We start from the raw sequence: 17,658 nt of genomic DNA, 5'->3' as shown, positions 1-17,658 counted from the left end.
CCATATGCACACATACTTACCTGTTTTTCATTTTTTCTTTTTTGGTTTGTTGTTTGTTTTTTTGTTGTTGTTTTTTTGAATTATTATTATTATTTTTATATATTTTTCCCTCCATCTCAAAAGGCTCAAAAACATTCTCACACACACACACACACACGCACACATACACACACACTAACTATATGATATTTGCTGGCTTTTATCCCACTGTTCTTGTCATCCTCTTGTTGTTATGTCTGTGTATTGTCTTAATATTGTCACGTGTCTTTCAACAAAAAAAATTATTTAAATTTTTTTTTTTTAAACAAAAAAAAAACCTCACAGTGCCGAAGTCACATTTGTACCTTAGCATCTTAGCATCTTAGCATCTTGCGCGGAGTTCAACTTTGATCGGTAGAAAAAACAAAGTGTGATGACAAACAGGAGCTGTTTCTACTCTTTATGGTAAGCTGAAGGCTTATATTACCAGACAAGAGTGTTACCAATGTTTGATTCATTTTAAGGGCCGCAAGCAATGTTCCCTCTAATTTTTCATGTGTCTGGGCATACACACAAGCTCCCTGAGCACACTGAGGACCACTGTGAGCAACATCAGATGTGCACGCTGTGGCCACACACCAGTATCACACCTGTTCAAAACCTTGGATCATAGCAAGTTACATGGCTTATTAAAAGAATCAAATTACAGCAGCAATTTTCACTAGTTTACTTTTAATATAAGTGATTTGACAAACTTTAAAGGAAAAAGACAAAAATCTTGTTGTTCATGAGATGTGTAGTATGTTTTATGTGACAGTCCTGCTTGGCCATGGGAAGAGTCTTGCTTTGGCCTGTGTGAGGTCCTGTTCTGGAAGAAATGATACATATACACCTTTCAGACATAACATTTTGTTCACATTAAAACACATTCACATTTTGCACAATGACGTGTGCTGTAGCTTGTGTTACAGTGTAAATTCCTGTAACTCTGTCTGTAAAATATGTAATTACTCAGTTTTTTATTATCATTTCTACTACCCATAAATTATCTAGTAGTAACATAATTTAATGATTAATATCCATAAGTAAAAAATCTTAATAAATGTCACTAGAATATGCACAAATCTGACTTAAATTGTACCTTATTTTTCACGTCTGTCCTTCTCACTTCTCCAATGGTTGTACACTTTGTCCAGGTTGATGGCTTCGTCTGCTTCTTGCTTTGACTTTATGTGCATCAGCTGGTCCAAATGTGCCACTTCAAGACGATTTCTGGATGCTGTTTTGATACGATTCATTAAACTGAATCCTCTTTCACAATCTGCACTGGAAGCTTAAAAGAACCACATTTCTTTTTTCCAATGGCTTGGTGAGTGGATGTGTCGCTGCCCGTTCGTTTCGCCATGATAAGGAGTTAGCATTTGCGTCTCGTAACTCCGCCGCACTGTTGTTAGCTAGCTAACCTGCACGGCGCGAATGGGCAGGGCAATAGTGTCAATGCTATGATTGGCTGCGTAGCGTAAGTGAACCGAATCGTATCATTGGCTGGACACCTGTCACTCACTGAGTTACGTTGCAAAATAGTACAGAAAACAAAATTATTATTATTATTATTATTATTATTGGTTTAATTGATTAGATAAGATTAGGACTAATATTAGATATTAATTAATACGTTTATGTTGAATTTTATTTTATGCGCTGCATAGATTTTCTTGTGCGCTGAGAATGTGCGAGCAGTGCGCGATTGCTCAAGCGCGCAGTTTAGAGGGAACATTGGCCGCAAGCCAGGCTGGGAGTCACTGCCTTAAAAGACAACATCATGAAAAAATTGCCTGTTTAGATTAGACTAAGAAATTCCACAGATAAAAAAGGAAGAAAAACAACCCGCCTGTTTCATTTGCTTGGCCTTTTGGTCCATAACTTGAGCATGTTGTCCTCCAGGTTGGATGACAGAGGGTCATCATCAGAAGCAGCGAAGCCGAGCAGTAGAAAGTCGAACAAACAAGGCGTTTCTCATTCGTCCAGTTTTAATAACGTTCGATCCACAGCAAACAACATTTAGTCCTTTCATCCGCCAAGAAGCAGGATCAGTGGTGTTGTATCTGAAGTTGATCTGGGATTATGGAGATTACCCGTGGAGTCTATGTGAGTGATTTATTATCAAAGGATACGCCTGTTGTATCCTGAAACACACAGCCAGGGATTCCCCCTCTCATGCATTTCATCTCTTTAACTGCATGTTTCTGTTCCCAACTTCCTCTCTCAATGTGTCCTTTACACTCCCTATAATCACATTTCCCTGCATCTCTCCAAATCAAACCTGAGTCTTAATTCAGGTCTGGAAATATAGATTGCAGCCTAAGCCCCCCTTAGGAAGGAATGGAGGAATTCAGCACACAGGACATGCAGTCCCAGGGGCGAACAACCAGGAGTTTAGTGACTTTAGAATCCTGAGGTGGTCTCGAGTCTCTGATGGCGTTCTGCAGGATAGAGATAACAGAAAATGCATCATCAACAATCAGTTTTCTGTCTTCAGTTTAAAGTCATACAGATGTTATTGTCAGATAGGCTAAATGGGCAGACACTTGTTGCTTTAGTCTGCATGAAACTAGGAGGGATCTATAGAGCGCATCTCACAGAGAGAGAGAGAGAGGGAGAGAGAGAGAGAGAGAGAGGGAGAGAGAGAGAGAGAGTGAGAGGGCTGCTGACTCAGGACTTGTCTCACCCGGCGGACTGAAGCGGCTGCAGAGACGTGAACGAGGTGAGATTCATTCAGATAAACTTCTCACTTATTGCTCGTGTGCTTGCACGAGCGCCGAACGGGAACGTTGCGGGGGATTTAACGACGAACGTCTGGTTGCGCGTCCGTTTGCGCTCGAGCGGACCCGCACGCCGGGGCTGCACGAGACCACAAAAAGAAACACAGGCTTCAAGCCATATTGCAAAGCTGCAAAATGTACATGTTGATTCCCCTGCTGGTTTCCACGCTCGTGTCACTTAACATGGACTTTTAAGCAATACTTGATTAATACAATGTGTTCATATAAAATGAGAAAAGCAAGAGAAATCCAAAACATCAAGATGTAGGCTAAGTTAGGCAACAGCTAAATATATGAGGATCCAGCCTTTTGGAGCCTATATTTAATGCACAAGTTTCCATTTCAAGAGGTTTCCAAGAAAACCAGTTGTGTAATAAATGGCTGTAGGATATCCCTGTTCAGTGTGTGAACCTGAATGACCATCTGTGGTTCAGTCTGGAAGTCCTAACAAAGATGAATGACAGCAGATTAAACACCATTAGGACCAACAATAACAGTTTTGATTGAAAGTGCACTATAGCAGCTGGGAACACAAACGGAGACACACCAGTGTGAGTAAATGTGGACGGCAAGTGGAGCTGCAGCAAGTGTGCATGGAGAAATTACGAGACAATGGGCCCCATGACATGTAAAAGGCCCCCACGAGACTGAAAAAGACACACGATGCAGCTACGATGTTTGTTTGTCTCTTTGTGTCTCTCTGTGCTCGTTTTGTATCTTTTTGTCAGTCGTCTTGTGTCTTGTTATAGTCGTCCATCTCTGAGTTGTTTTATGTGTCTTTGTTGTCATTTTGTCTCTTTGTGTCTCTTTAAAAGAAGTTCTCAGGGGCGTAGCGCAACATTCTGGACCCTGTGAGGCATTCTCTATGGGCCCCTCCCCGCATCCTAGGCCGAAATGCGGAAATTTGCCATAAAAAGGTTCTGACTATTCGAATATCTATTTTTGCACATGATTTCCATGAGGCCGCGTCCTAACTGGCCACATGTGACGCAGCGCTGAACTTCTGTCGGTCGCCCTGTTCCTATTCTTTACTGCTCTCTTTAAGCCCACAATGGTGGAGGAATGGCCAAATCGTGTAGGGAAATGAGGAGTTAACTATCCAATAAAAAACAACTAAATAAGTTTGAAATGCGCAAACGTCAGAAGACAGCAGGTACTCAGCCATCTTTAAAGTGGCTCCAGCGTACAGCTGGTTACATATCACTTTGTAATTGTCTTGTTGTGCATCTCTTAGCAGTTGTTCTATGTCTCTTTGTGGTCATTTTACGTCTCTATGTGGTCGTTTTGCATCGTTCAGTGCCATTTTTGTGCCACTTTGTTGTCATTTTGAGTCTCTTTGTAGTGGTTTTTAGTCTCTTTGTAGTGGTTTTTAGTCTCTTTGTGGTCATTTTGTGTCTCTTTGTGGTCATTTGATTTCCTCCATCCTCCAAATGACAGACTGTTCTCTGACACAGTTTTAAAAAAACTTTCAGAAAGATACAAAATGTGGATGGTATTAGACTGTATGTATGTACCTCATAAACTGGTAACTCACTGTAGCAGCGCACAAATACCCTTTGGTCCACTTTTGGAATTCCATTGCGAGACAACAGCATTGGTGCAAGTTTGGTTTTGTCTTGTTGGTCGCAGAAAAACTACAACAGACAATGAACGCTCAGAATATCTGTGTTAGTGGTCTTTAGTGGTGTTAGTGGTCTCAGAATATCTGTGTTAGTGGTCTTTTCCCGAGTCGTCCACAGTCAGTATGTGTACAGCTGTCCCGTATAAACTCAGCAGCACACGATGTTCTACTTACAGTACACAGAAACTGGCTGATCACTGAGTGTGGCAGACAGCCATCGTGTTTCCATTGAAAACGTCTCAGCTTGGCCCTCCGCATGAGAAAAGCCACTCCACTGACTGCGTCTGGATAGAATAAGGCGTTGTGATGAGTCAACCTTTCCTGAGCTAAAAGGTGATGCATTATGGGCTGCCTGCAGGGTAATTGTTCATGTGATTTATGATCCTTGTAGCCATGCCCGCTCCCATTATTTTGTATTTTGACATTTCCCTTACTTGTGGGATTTGGATGAGAAACGCATTCGTGAGTCTTTGAGGCACATTTTGACCTCTCAGCTCTGTGGACGTATGAGAGCAGTAAACTTCTTGGCATTTTAAAATGCCGCTGTGAATACATGGGCAACTCGTGAAGAAATAGTCTTATTCTTTTGTAAGACTGCTTCACTTTATCAGTCCCCCCGCCCCCCCCTCCCCCCCCCCCCCCCTCCCCCTCAATTCCTGACTCCTGTTTCTTTTCTTTGAGTTGATAAATGTTTTCTCTGGCTCAAGGTTGAAGATTCCTCTTTCTCGTTTGTCTGGGAACGACATCCAGGACACGTGATGTTTTATTCTCTGAGCAGCTGCTGAACAACTAATGTTTGGACGAGTACATGCGTTTCCTAAATAGAGAGGAGCAGTCTTTGCTTCTGGTGATTTTCCTCTTTCCCCATGTGAACTTCTGATTCTTTTAATTTCTCTTAAATCATTCAAATGTATTGAAAAGGCAAAATCCTGCATGATTCTTATTCAGTGAACTAAATCTTGCAGTTGTGTTTGATCAACACAACCTCTCTAAAAACATCTCCATGGCTTTGCCTCGTCTTATGCAGTATTCAGACCTTTTTAGCTCCATATTCTGCACCAAGACCACTTACAACTGTTGACCAAATGCCTTTGAAAGCTCTGCAGTTCCATCTTAATTGACTGTTTAAGGCCCAACCCAGGCATGGATCTATGGATGACAATGTGTGCTGGTCGGTCAGTCCACCACTTTTATCCATACTGAAATAGCTCTTAAACTTTTGGATGATTTGTTATGAGATTTCTTTACAGACATTCATGGTCCCCAGAGGATGAATCCTAATGACTTTGGTGATCCTCAGACTTTTCCTCATGCGCCATCACGATGTTGACATGTGTGCTTTACGTGAAATGTCAAAACCATTTGATGGATTATGTAATATGCGTTTACTATATTATCTATCGCAGACGTGATTTATTACAGACATTCATGTACACCAGATGATGAACCATAATGTCTTGATCACTTCATTTTGTATCATTCGCAGTGGGTCCAGATCCACCAGCAGAAATGACTTCAAAGCTGAAGAGTAACTGAAACGTCCAATGATCCGACCTTTTCCTCTGTCCTCAGGCACAGCTATGTTGGGTGTCCTCACCCTTCTGTCCCTCAGCTCCCTGGTGGCCCTGGTGCCTCCTCCGAACGTTCCCCCTGTGCTCTGTCATCACTGCTGCGATCACCTGGAGCCAGCAGAGGGCAGCGGAGCCCAGCCTCACACAGCAGGGTTCAACCACGTGCCAGAGGTCCGCACCTACATCAACATGACCATCCTCAAAGGTACCATATCCGTTAGCGGCCCGTGTACATGTACTTGAGACCACCTTTTGTCTTGGTTGATGCAGTTTGACCACCGTATATGGCCAAACATCAGTTGGCTTTTGCTGCTTTAAAAGTTCACATATGCTGATTGACAGACAGAGCTTTTAGGTGATTTAGGGGCCCACTTCAGGGTTCTTGGAGTTTGCTTGTCAAAGTAGCTCCCACGGATTCTCTTTAAGTGGAATTTCGAGACATGTTTATCTTGAATTGAACTAAACCAGGGAAGGAAATGTGGCTTAATTTCTGACAGCAGTGTGACTAACATCGCTCTGCGCAGGTGACAAAGGTGAACGTGGCGACAGAGGAACTCCAGGTAAAGCTGGACAAGAAGGCCTCTCAGGCTCCAGAGGTTCCATGGGCTCAAAAGGTTCTAAGGGCCAGGCGGGTCTCCCAGGAGACCCCTGCAAAGTCCAGCACTCTGCCTTCTCCGTCGGCCGTCGCAAAGCCCTCCACAGCCTGGAGTCCTACCAGGCGCTTGTGTTTGACACAGTCTTCGTCAACCAAGACGACCACTTCAACATGTTCGATGGGAAATTCCTCTGCCAAGTCCCGGGGATCTACTTCTTCAACGTCAACATCCACACGTGGAACTTCAAGGAGACGTATCTGCACATCATGCACAACGAGGCGGAGCAGGCCATCGTGTACGCCCAGCCCAGCGACCGCTCCATCATGCAGAGCCAGAGCCTGATGCTGGAGCTGAAGCTGAAGGACGAGGTGTGGATCCGCCTGTACAAGAGGGAGAGAGAGAACGCGATTTACAGCGACGACGTAGATGTCTACATCACCTTCAATGGATACCTCATCAGAGGTATAGCCTAGAGGGGAACTGAGCGAGAGAGGGAAGGCACGGCCCGAGGATGAGACTGTCCGAGCTCAGTTGGATGGAAAGCAAACAAAGTGAACTGACATGGCAGCAGAATGCAATTCAATGTAAAAAATTGTTCCTATATTTCGATTTTGAAAAAGCGTGTCAGCTTGCTCCACAGTGGTGCTAAGATCAAAATGGTTATTGGAGAACAAGCAATACCTCTTTGAGAAAATGTGAAGAAATAAACTGAATACGCTCAAAATGTAATCGTTCAACATTTTGGAAATATAATATTTTCTTCTCTTGCCGAGAGTTCGATGAGGAGATTGATACCACTCTCGCATCTCTTGGTAACCAGCAGCCAGTTAGCTTAGCTCAGCATAATATCTGGGAATCACCAAACGGCGAGACTGGATCTGTCCACGGGTAACAAAATCTCCCTAACCAGCACCTCTGACGCTCACTAATTCATTTGTAGTTTAAAAACAACTATCTTGAGCCTGACCAGTTCTCCCCAGAGCAGAGACAACTTCCAACCCCCCTACTACCTACACCCATCTTCAAACGCAACCATTTTTATCTTAATGACACACCTGTAAAGTTTTGTAACAGCATCTTGCACGGTCGTGAAGGTATCACTGTGACAAAATCTGTTCACAGATATATAAAAAGTACTCAAAACCGCTTCAGTCAGCGTCTCCAGGACCACAATTTGCTATGATGACACAAACTCACAGACTCGGTGGAAACAACATTACACACTACTCTCTACACACTAACTAACGGTCTGCTAACTGTAACTTCATCTTTAGCATACTAGTATAGCGAGCGCATCCATTCTCTCATCTAATTCTCAACCAAAGAGCTAATCGGTCTATTTCCAAACATGGGCTGTTAATGTTCCTTTTGTGTAAAACGAGATGGATTTAAGATCATTTAAGTATTTTTTTTTTAGAGATTAAACCCACAGAGCAATAAGAGCATTGATTTTAAAACAAATGTAAAGGTGAATATTCCGTACTCTCGCTCTGTAATGAAGAAAATAAGCAGCGTTTGTGTAAGCGGCTCTGGTAAGAAACTTAGTGAGTTCACAGAACAATGTGGACTGTTGTTGAGTTTCACATGTGGTGCTACAACATGGTGCTAACTGAACGATCGTTGTGAAACTGCGGGAAGTAGAATGTCTGGATGTCCCAGAAATATGTATTGGATTCATTTTAATTTCTTTTTTATTGACTGAACTATGTTTTGCTTTTAAAGTGTACTTGAACATTTTTCTCCCTCCTTTTTTATTACAGTATCATGTGACTGAAGATAAACTGGAGGCCCAACTGCAACATAAAGCAGCAATAGCTAATCTGATAAGTCTAAAGTTAATTATATTAAATTGACTCATGTCAGCTGTGACACAAATACCTGCAATTAATACATTTATGATCAACTCTGGTACTAACATGACCATAAAAGCATTAATGCAGGTATTCCAATTGTATAATACTCTTAATTGTAGCAATCACACTAATTGGTTTCACTAATAATCTTTGTACTGATATTAACATTGTGTTTTGGCCACTAACTGAATGCAGTTCCGCACTGTGACCACTGGAGGGATGATTTTAAAGCATGATGCTCTCATGTCACAACCTCACCTTCAGTAAAAACTTTTAAAAAATAAAACAGGCAAAACAGCGTGTTTCTGTTTAACGTCGCTGTGAACACCATCGCTGAGGATGGGAGCCGTCTTCTTGTTATAATGCTGCTTTTCAGTGTGTTTCATATGATTTCATTTAGTTCAACAAAGTCATTTACTGATCGTTTGAGATACACGTTTGTATCAGTCCAGAATGAATGAAAGGTACAGAACCTTCGCCCACCAATAGATGCCTGTGTGGAGACGCAGGCTGGTGGGAAGCCAGTGAGGGATCACATGTTGCAGATCTTGCTACTCTCACATCTTGTCTGAACTGTCTCCAAACGGTCTTGTAATGAAGGTTTGTATGAAGATGTACACCGTGACACCTTGTAGCAGAAAGGGAGAAAAGAAACAGAATGCACAGAATAGCCCTTTTCCAACCTTGACAGGAAAAGAAAGGTGTGGAACGTGAGGAGATAAATGAGACACACCTGTGAGCCGGGGGGGGAGGGGAGCATCTACTAACAGAAGCAGCATGGAGGAGAACAGCGAGAGGAGTGAGAGCGGCTAAAGGACATCAGTGAAGTGTTGTTCACTTTCTGGGATCCAAGAACCGGCTGTGGTTTGGTGAACTTTCCTGGATGACAAGGCCTTGGTGGAGGTGCTGATCCCGGGAGCAGGTGGTTTTCAAAGGATCTGGTTCAGCTACAGCTTGGATGCAACTGTGGGCCTCCTGGCCATGAAGATAAGTTCCCTCTGATGCAACTCTGCAGGCTCCGCTTCCTTTTCCCTCAAATTGACATGAACCGCTTTCATTTACACACACACACACACACACACACACATGTACGCACACTCACTGAACTGCATGGGACTGACATGAACTGCCTTCCTTCATACCAACAAACCTATTCATTTAGTTTGGAAAGGACCCCAACACACACACACACACACACATGCACACTCACGCCACACCTCTTAAGATTGACATTTATCGGGACTCCTCATTTAATTGAATTACTCAACGAATTTGATTTTCATATCTGAAATTGTGTTTCTTTTGATTTAATGGACACTTTGTATGTAAGACTATTTTATATGAACCCTACACTTTGGATTTGATTCCTTATATTTGTCTGAAATACAGCTGACTTAGTTGATGAACCTTGATGAATTGTTTGGGTTTTGCTTATGTTGTTCACTCCAAACTGGTTCAAAGTAACACTTTCTTAAAGTGACCGGGTAGAAGTACGATTATTCTCCTGCCCGGCGCCCAACTCCTTATCCCAAGTTCTCTTCGATCCCATCGGGTTTGTGAGGCCGGCTGTTTGGTGTTTCACATGTGAAACTCATTGTGAACGTATACCTTCATGAATGTGTGGTGAAGATGATATGTTAACGTTTCGGGCATAAACATCCAGAGGTTTCCTTGATTTTGATAGAATTGTCCACATTTCCTGTTTACATTTCTGTGGGTGCAGCTTTCCTTTCCTGTTGCACTGATAAGGAGTATTACTCCCCCATTTCCACAAGGCGTTCATGTCAGTCCTCATTACAGACTATTCTGCTTCATGGTGGTGAGACAACAATACAAATAATTATTTTAAGGGACATCCTTGTGCCAATATTATCTAATGATCATAACATGCTGAGGAAGAAATCCTGATTCACAAAGAGAGACTAATGCGTATCCCATCATGCCCCACAAGCTTTATTTCTCTTTACCGAACACCAGATGACGCATGACACCATAACACTGAATGAACACTTTGCATTTTCCACAAACATGAGATAGACAACAAAGTCTCCTGTGACTTTATGAAATATGAATACATGTTTAGCAAAAACAGGAATCACAAAAATAGTTTTATTTTGGTCAGGGACACTAATTAATGTAGGACAAGATGTGGCACCGCAGCTTCAACAGACCTTTACGCTGTTTAACAGCATCCATGCTGTTGAAGCGTCGGGTCACTGTGGACCATTAAAAATGAAAACATGCTGCCAGGTCCATCTAACCTTCATAAAGATCTCTTGCCCCCCAAAGAGTCCCATTTCAGAAGCAGCATGTATTCAGGTTTTATTCTGCTAATAAATGAACTGTTCCCTTTACAAAATGAGTCCATCTTACTGTGTTGCTGTTTGCACTTTGACAGAAAATACAGCCGAGAGCAAGACGTCTGACATGTTTGACATCGGGACTGTAAAACAAGGAAGTACGACGAAAGAGCAAAACGAAAATACAAAAGAGATACAAAAACCTGACGATCCAAACACTGGTGAGGTGGGAGTGTGTCATGACTCGATCCGTTTTCTTTTGTTTTTGTGCCGAGCATTGACCTGCTTTTCTGTGTGAACACTTAGACCTACATGGGATAAAAAAAACAACACACCACACGACGATGGCCGACATCTGGGAAAACCCACTCATTGACTCTGAATGAATCCCATCTTATCCAGAACTCACTGAACTCAGTCATTCAGGAGTCAAAAAAGCCCCAAACAAGTACGAAACGAATAACCCAGAAGGCATTGAGACACATACAGCTTAGTGACTTGCAGAATAATCACAGAGTACAAACCACACAGTAATCCCGTGTTAAATGACACAAAGAAAGCAATCCACTGGACATGAGCACACACAGAGAGTCCTCGCAGAATCATTTCATTGTACAAATTCCCGTGACGACAGTTGAGCCGTTCTGCTGAAGGGCTCCGTCGTTTACAAAGAATAATGAGATGAACGTCCCGGTGTATCGAGTATACCTTGTGGCTTCATAAGCGCTCACTGCATCGTGTTCAAAGTACAAATTAAGTCTACAAAAATACTTTTTTTTTTTTTTTTTGCTGTGTAAACTTTTGCAACCAAAAGGCACGGTCTTATCTCCTCGTATAAAACATGCAGCCCGATCCGCACTCCGATCAGTGATTGACCCCCGCTCTTAACCCCCTTCATCAATACTGGCATAGCCTCCTTTTGCATTAACACATTGTGGAGTGATGGATCTCCACTGCAAATACTAGAAAAAACAAAAACAACCCACTCCGTGTTGGATCCACATTATGTGCACGGCTCCTCGCTCCAAGACACCGTGCATCCCACGAAAACGCTGCCCATGAAACTGCACTGCTGCAGTCTCCAGGGTTACCCGATGTAGGCCAACGTTAATAACTGCAGCTCGCTCGCGTGTGTGTCTGTGATCAAACACTAATGATAACAGCGTCATGGCAACACAAGCATTAAAAGGTCGCGTTCCCTTTGGAAAACGGTCTCACATCTGTACATCCAGCTGAGATGAAATGAATAGAATGTAGAAACTCCAGGTTTCTGCCTCATTAGACGAGCTGAGACAAATCCAGATGTGCGGGCCGACGTTCACTGGAACTGCTGTGCTTCTGTACGATGAGATATCATGCTTTGAAAACTGGTCGAAGGGAGCAAGCTGCTAACGCGTCTGAAATTAATTAATCTATTCATGTAATAATGTGGTGCAGAACGTTATGTAACGGACGAGTATCCGCTTCGTCTGTGTGAGGTATAAAAGCAGTCTACCTGTCTCTGACGTCTCTGTCTTTTTAAACACGCATTAAAAAAAATCCCTGTCGTCCTCCACCTAAACATTGCGCTTCCGCAATGTGAAATAAATTACACGACCACTGACGCTCTTAAAAACGAATCTGCAAACGCCTTGCTTTCGCTCGGCGCCCACGTTTCCCTGTTCATTGCATCCGTGTCGGCGCCACGATCAAAAGGGTCCCCGCGGCATCGCCAACATGTACGGCTCTGTGACATCAACTCGGCGTCCTGCTACAGAAGCCTGCGTGACCGTCGCAGTGAGTCACGACTCAACCGTGACGGGGCGCGGCGTGACATCAACGTTGGGAGCGGAGGTTTGGGTTGAGGACTACATTTGAATGTGCGACGCGTTGGGGACACGCGCTGCTTGCACGATGTCAACCGTCGTGTGCTTCTTGTCATCTTTGTGATTTGTAAAGAAAACGGTTGATAATGGCAATTAACCTGGATTCACCTCATTAGTGTGCTTCTTTAGAGCAGCGAGCGTCCTTAACAGTGTGCACATTCAGTGTAGGGCACACACACACACACATAAGCCTGGAGGATACATCTGCAAACCCCAGAACAAGGGGAGGTGTCACTGTTGTTGGAGTGTAGCATTATTTCATTACATGAAAAAACGTGTGTGTGTGTGTGTGTGTGTGTGTGGCTGGGTGAGTTTCGTAGAACCGTGGGTCACTCATTGAGGATGGAGTCTGGTCTGTCGTAGCCAAAGAGCCTGAAGTCGGGTTCATACAGCTTGTAGAGTTCTCTCCGAGCCTCGGCAGACAGTGTGCTGAACCAGTCAGACTCCCAGGTGCTGGCCGTGAGGTTCCTGTGGGAGGTGGGGAACTCCACCACGTTGTCCACCCGCAGCTGGCGCAGGAGGTGCTCGGCGTCCTCCTCCGCCGTCTCCAGGTGGCCCACAAAGTCGTACTGAATCTGGCACGGGTGGCACAGCCGGTACACCTGCCGCCAGTGCTCGTTGAAGGGCATCTCCTTCTCCGTCTGAGGGTCCAGGAGGTACTGGATGAAGTTGGAGAAGGAGGGGTGGATGCCCCCGCCGAACGCCTCGTCCACGGAGGCCGGCGGCGTCGGCTGGTTGGCGTAGCGGCGCAGCATGACTTGTGCGAAGCGCCGATAGAAGTCCTCGTTGCGCAGCTCGAACTTATTCCGGTAGGCGGAGATGAGGCGCACAAAGGGGTCCCGCACGAAAATGAACTTGGTGTATTTCTTCAGCTTCACCTTCAAAAATGAATCGCAGAATCACTCACGGGGAATTAAAGCTAGCAGATGTGATGTGTGACACATGGAATAGTAACCATACAAACCTTCATGAGGTGCCTTGCAAACTTGCCGTATCGTTTCCAGAACTTGTTGAAGGTAAAGTGCATGCTGCTGTTGTGGACCAGGTCCCGGGGGATGGCCAGCGGGTCTCTCTGGGGGACGCCGTCCCGCAGCAGGCTTTCACTGAGGACGATCATGATGCGCTTCCAGTTACTGCATGCGACCTAAGAGGGGGAGCATGTGTAGTGAGTATTCATTATAGGTGTGTGTGTTGTATGGATGGGACAAAAACATACTTAAAACTACAACCCAGTGTTCCAGCTCTTATTCACCATTTATTGAAAAGGTTACAAATCACCACGGGTGTAATTTTAAGTATTTTATGGTTTAGTCTGCCAGTCTTGCTTCACAAGTGCGCTTAAATGTTAACGTTAAAGCAGTAAATGTGTCCGCTTACCTTGGGAACATAGCAGTAGATGACACCGTGCCTGTCGTCCACGATCAGGTGGTCCAGCTCCCTGTTGGGAATGTCGTCAAAGGAGCGGTTTTTGCCAGGAAACGCCACGCTGTCGTTGGCGCACATCTCCTGGAGTAACCGCCGCCGCTGCTCCTGGTCGTACCATTTGGTCAAGCACAGACGCATGAATTATTAGAGATTTTAAAACGATGTCTTTGTTCACTTCTTCTTTCCATAGTACCTGACTTTAAGGCCCGTACAGCCACACGGGCGTTTTCACGTGTTCTGACTGCCCTGTGGGTGGAGCTCTGCTGGACTTACATGAGGTCACAAAACTACACGAGCCAATGAGAAGGATTCAAATGTGACTTAATAAGAGGGTCAGAGAGCTGTCAATCAAACTGTGTTGACACGCCCACACAGTCCAGAGAACGGGTCAAATTAGGCAAAATAAGTGAAAACACCTGTGTGGGTGTTGGCCGTGGCTCTTCAAATGGAAATTTGGCAATTTTAGACTTTATCTTAGCAAGTCTGCTTGTGTTAAGACACATTCGGCATTTGAGAATCTAGCTTATGTGGGCAAAACAGGATCATCCATCTCAAAGTAAGGTATGACATGCTTAATATTGAAACACAAGAATTGCATTGTCACCAATATAGAAAAATACACCGAGTTTGGTTCAGTTTAAAATGATGTGAGTCAGCATGCAGCGCGCTCGCCGACATCCTTCAATATTATTCATGACTCGTTATTTATACCGGTGCTTTTCTTGCCATGTGGAAAACATTGAATCCTACCAGTACTATTAAAGGCCATGACGATAACTTCAGATAGTCACCTGTCTCTCCCGGAGCTCGGCTGCCACTGGGGTCAGGTGGATCTTCCACTCCCGCCGCGGTACATACCGCTCCTCTGCTTTCTCCGATTGGTTGCTTGTGTCGGCGGGGGCGGGGTCTGTGGGCTCGCCGGTTCCCGGCTCTAGGAACTGGTTCACGAAGGCGTCGATGTCTGACAGGAAGGACGGTGTCCGTGAGGTTTGAGGCTGATGATGATGATGATGATGATGAGGGGGATGGGGGATTTTGGGGCCCGGCGAGACGGGAGTGTGCAAGTACAGGTGGGAGGCTCCTACGTCGTCCCAGTAGATGATGATCAGAAGGATCATGAAGGCCGAGCCCAGGACCACGAAAATACGGAACATCCTGGACGTTCCCATAGTGACTGTTGCTCTGCTACAGGATCGCCACAGCAACAGAGTCAGGGTCCGGGAGCTCTCTCTCTCTCTCACCATGGCGATAGATGGGTGGATCGATGGCGACTGAAGCGGAGGCCAGTGGGCTCATTGTGACGCCGCTGTGCTGCAGGAATGTGCTCTTCAGGAGTGGAACTGGCCATCCGTGAATGAACCCTCACCTCTGCTCCATGCCTGCTGCACCCTGCACACACACACACACACACACACACACACAATATCTCTCTCACTGTTAGATAACCAGCTATGTGCCGGCTCGTCTCCTCACCGGCTAGCGTTTGGACACCAGAAACTATTTAATAACAGACATTATTCCTTTTTAAAGTGGATTTTTTGCGGGTCATTTTGTCAGCACATTTGAACAAGGAGAATCTTCGACACACAGATAAGCTCACAGAAACGCAGAGCAGAGAAGAAATACACTTAAAATGACAAACCAGGTTACACATTAAGTATAATAACAGACAAAGGCTGCGGACCAACACTTTGGAGATCAAACTCCTTGTTTCTCATTTTTCTACGCTTACCAAAGCATGCAGGTAATTAGAAAGTTAAAGATGTTATGTGAGCGAGGTGTCTCTTCTTGAAGAGCCTGGAAACAAGAGCAATAAGAGCAAGTCTGGCGGTTTATTGGCTTCCACTGCGTTGCTCCTTCACCGCTCTGCGTTGACTTCACTCTCACTGCTTCCCGGCAGTAAAATCACAAATGGTTGTCAAATGTGTGCATGCCTCTGGGCTCTGCATACCACGAAGTAATAACCTTTTACATTGCACAAGTATCCCGCTGTACCCATACCAGGCCCATACCCCCCCCCCCCCCCCCCCATATCTCCAGTTATCATCTCCTTCAGCTGCACTTTAGAAGTCGCAGGGCGTCACTGTTTTCATTCTGACGCTCTCCTGCAGCAGCGCTCACATTATTTCCTCTTTCCTGGAGCTGAGAGGGGACTATTGACATGGAAAGTCATCACTGGCCTCTCCAGAGGCGGAAGGCTACACACTTCCTCTTCTTCTTCTTCCTCTTCCTCTTCTGCACACCAACTAATCCACTGCTGTGCTATAAAGAACATTAAATCAGGCAAACGCTCTGTCCACGGAAGCACTCTCAGTATAGCCTACAATTTAGAGGTACTTTATTTAAGTATTTCTACTTCAGGTTAAACTGCAACTAAACAGAGACCCTTAGAAATTAAGATTTTGTCTTTACAAGACGTGTGATGATTTTTTAAAACTGATGCACTGTTAGAAATTGAAATACTCAACTACAGTGTATAAAAAGAATAGATGCACCTCGACCACCTATAATAAAATAATGTATATATTATAATAACACGTTTACGCATGGAGCACTTTTACTTAAGATGTGCTATTTAAACGCAGGACTTTCGCTTGAGATAGTTTGTTTTTACGTAATGTATCTGCAGACATGTGGATATATGGTAGTTTGAAGCATTCGATCAATATCTGGGGACGGAGAGGAAATGCTGAACATGCGCTTTTTTCCCCTTCCTTTATTTTTAGACTTTTCCACTCGCATCGCGTCAACAAGTCTCAATGTGATTGAAAGTCACGCTGCGAGCTCTAAATGATCGTGTCCGTGGTTAGTGAGTTAGTTTAGCAGCAATCAGCGTGTCGGTGTCGGACCTACAGCTGAAGCAGCAGAGCCGTCTCTGCTGACCCGACCGAGGATGAATTGCACCGTCCTGTCCGCAGCAGCCGCCAGCAGATGCCAGAGACCGAACACAATGTCGCCTTTGACCGGGAGAGCGGCGCCGCGTGAACGGGGCTGTTCCTTCACACCGGCAGGCTTTTTTTGGGGCGGGGGGCACGCGGCTTGGTGCGTTTAAAAGCGTCGCGTGAAGCCGTGAGTCAAAATGTACGTGGAGACAAACGCAGAGTAGCAAGAAAAAAATAAATGCGAGCTTTCCGCGCAGCCCGTGGTTTTATCAATAGACGCTATCAGCGTGCAGCGGGGTCTAGGTGTCAAATGCACCGCATTGAGCAAAGGTGCGTGCAGAAACACGTTGCTACCGCCGAGGAGAGACGTGTTAGGTTACTTCATAGATTTATTGTTATTAATGTTAAAGACGAGTAAAAAGCGACAATTTCTCACCTCCTTTTTATGTGCCCGCGAGCTCCCAGCGCCGCGTCAGCTGAGCCTGTGATGCGAGTCCTATTCTTTTTTTTATTCACGGAGAGATGGAGCGTGAACACACAAAGCAACGCGAGAGTTTGTAGTTGAAAGTTTCTGCAGAGTGAGCTCATGAGGGGAAAATGTTACACTTCTTTTTTTCTGGGTCAGCTCCAGCACAACATGTCTCTCTGCTCAGGGATGATTTATGTAGACAGCGACATGCTTTCAATCAGCGTCACACATTTCACCTCCTCTCACTGCTGATTTTATTCACAGCGCTGTGCTCT

The 17,658-nt window shown here is 44.7% G+C and overlaps 2 protein-coding genes across 4 annotated transcripts; one reads left to right on the top strand and one right to left on the bottom strand.

The window, feature by feature from the left end:
* The first annotated feature begins 2,598 nt into the window (after window positions 1-2,598).
* c1qtnf6a (C1q and TNF related 6a) lies at window positions 2,599-8,325 on the top strand. Its single transcript, XM_079282018.1, has 3 exons — window positions 2,599-2,743; window positions 5,995-6,198; window positions 6,518-8,325. The coding sequence occupies exons 2-3, from the start codon at window positions 6,003-6,005 to the stop codon at window positions 7,060-7,062; spliced, it is 741 nt and encodes a 246-aa protein (XP_079138144.1). The 5' UTR covers window positions 2,599-2,743; window positions 5,995-6,002; the 3' UTR covers window positions 7,063-8,325.
* Window positions 8,326-10,374: 2,049 nt separating this feature from the next.
* LOC306787022 (carbohydrate sulfotransferase 12-like) lies at window positions 10,375-17,408 on the bottom strand. 3 transcript variants are annotated; one of them, XM_079282015.1, is made up of 6 exons: window positions 17,351-17,376; window positions 16,154-16,294; window positions 14,824-15,421; window positions 13,985-14,137; window positions 13,572-13,751; window positions 10,375-13,485 (listed from the first exon to the last, which is right to left on the bottom strand). In XM_079282015.1, exons 3-6 carry the CDS (start codon window positions 15,274-15,276, stop codon window positions 12,937-12,939), a joined length of 1,335 nt encoding a protein of 444 aa, XP_079138141.1. In that variant the 5' UTR covers window positions 15,277-15,421; window positions 16,154-16,294; window positions 17,351-17,376; the 3' UTR covers window positions 10,375-12,936. The 3 variants fall into 3 exon arrangements, with proteins under 3 accessions (XP_079138141.1, XP_079138140.1, XP_079138142.1); XM_079282014.1 differs by lacking the exon at window positions 16,154-16,294 and having other exon boundaries at window positions 17,351-17,408; XM_079282016.1 differs by lacking the exon at window positions 16,154-16,294 and having other exon boundaries at window positions 13,985-14,131; window positions 17,351-17,408.
* Window positions 17,409-17,658: the final 250 nt, after the last annotated feature.

This window comes from Melanostigma gelatinosum (assembly GCF_949748355.1).
Source record: "Melanostigma gelatinosum genome assembly, chromosome: 13".
Taxonomy (NCBI): Eukaryota; Metazoa; Chordata; class Actinopteri; order Perciformes; family Zoarcidae; genus Melanostigma; species Melanostigma gelatinosum.
This window is presented reverse-complemented; position numbering and strand designations above follow the sequence as displayed.

Excerpts from the sequence above, each read along its gene's own strand:
- c1qtnf6a (XM_079282018.1), top strand. The coding sequence starts at position 6,003 with ATGTTGGGTGTCCTCACCCTTCTGTCCCTCAGCTCCCTGGTGGCCCTG. Across the intron at positions 6,199-6,517 it reads CAACATGACCATCCTCAAAG|GTGACAAAGGTGAACGTGGC; the intron begins GTACCATATCCG and ends CGCTCTGCGCAG.
- LOC306787022 (XM_079282014.1), bottom strand. The coding sequence starts at position 15,276 with ATGGTGAGAGAGAGAGAGAGCTCCCGGACCCTGACTCTGTTGCTGTGG. Across the intron at positions 14,138-14,823 it reads CCGAGCTCCGGGAGAGACAG|GAGCAGCGGCGGCGGTTACT; the intron begins GTGACTATCTGA and ends TGGTACGACCAG. Across the intron at positions 13,486-13,571 it reads TTGCAAGGCACCTCATGAAG|GTGAAGCTGAAGAAATACAC; the intron begins GTTTGTATGGTT and ends TCATTTTTGAAG.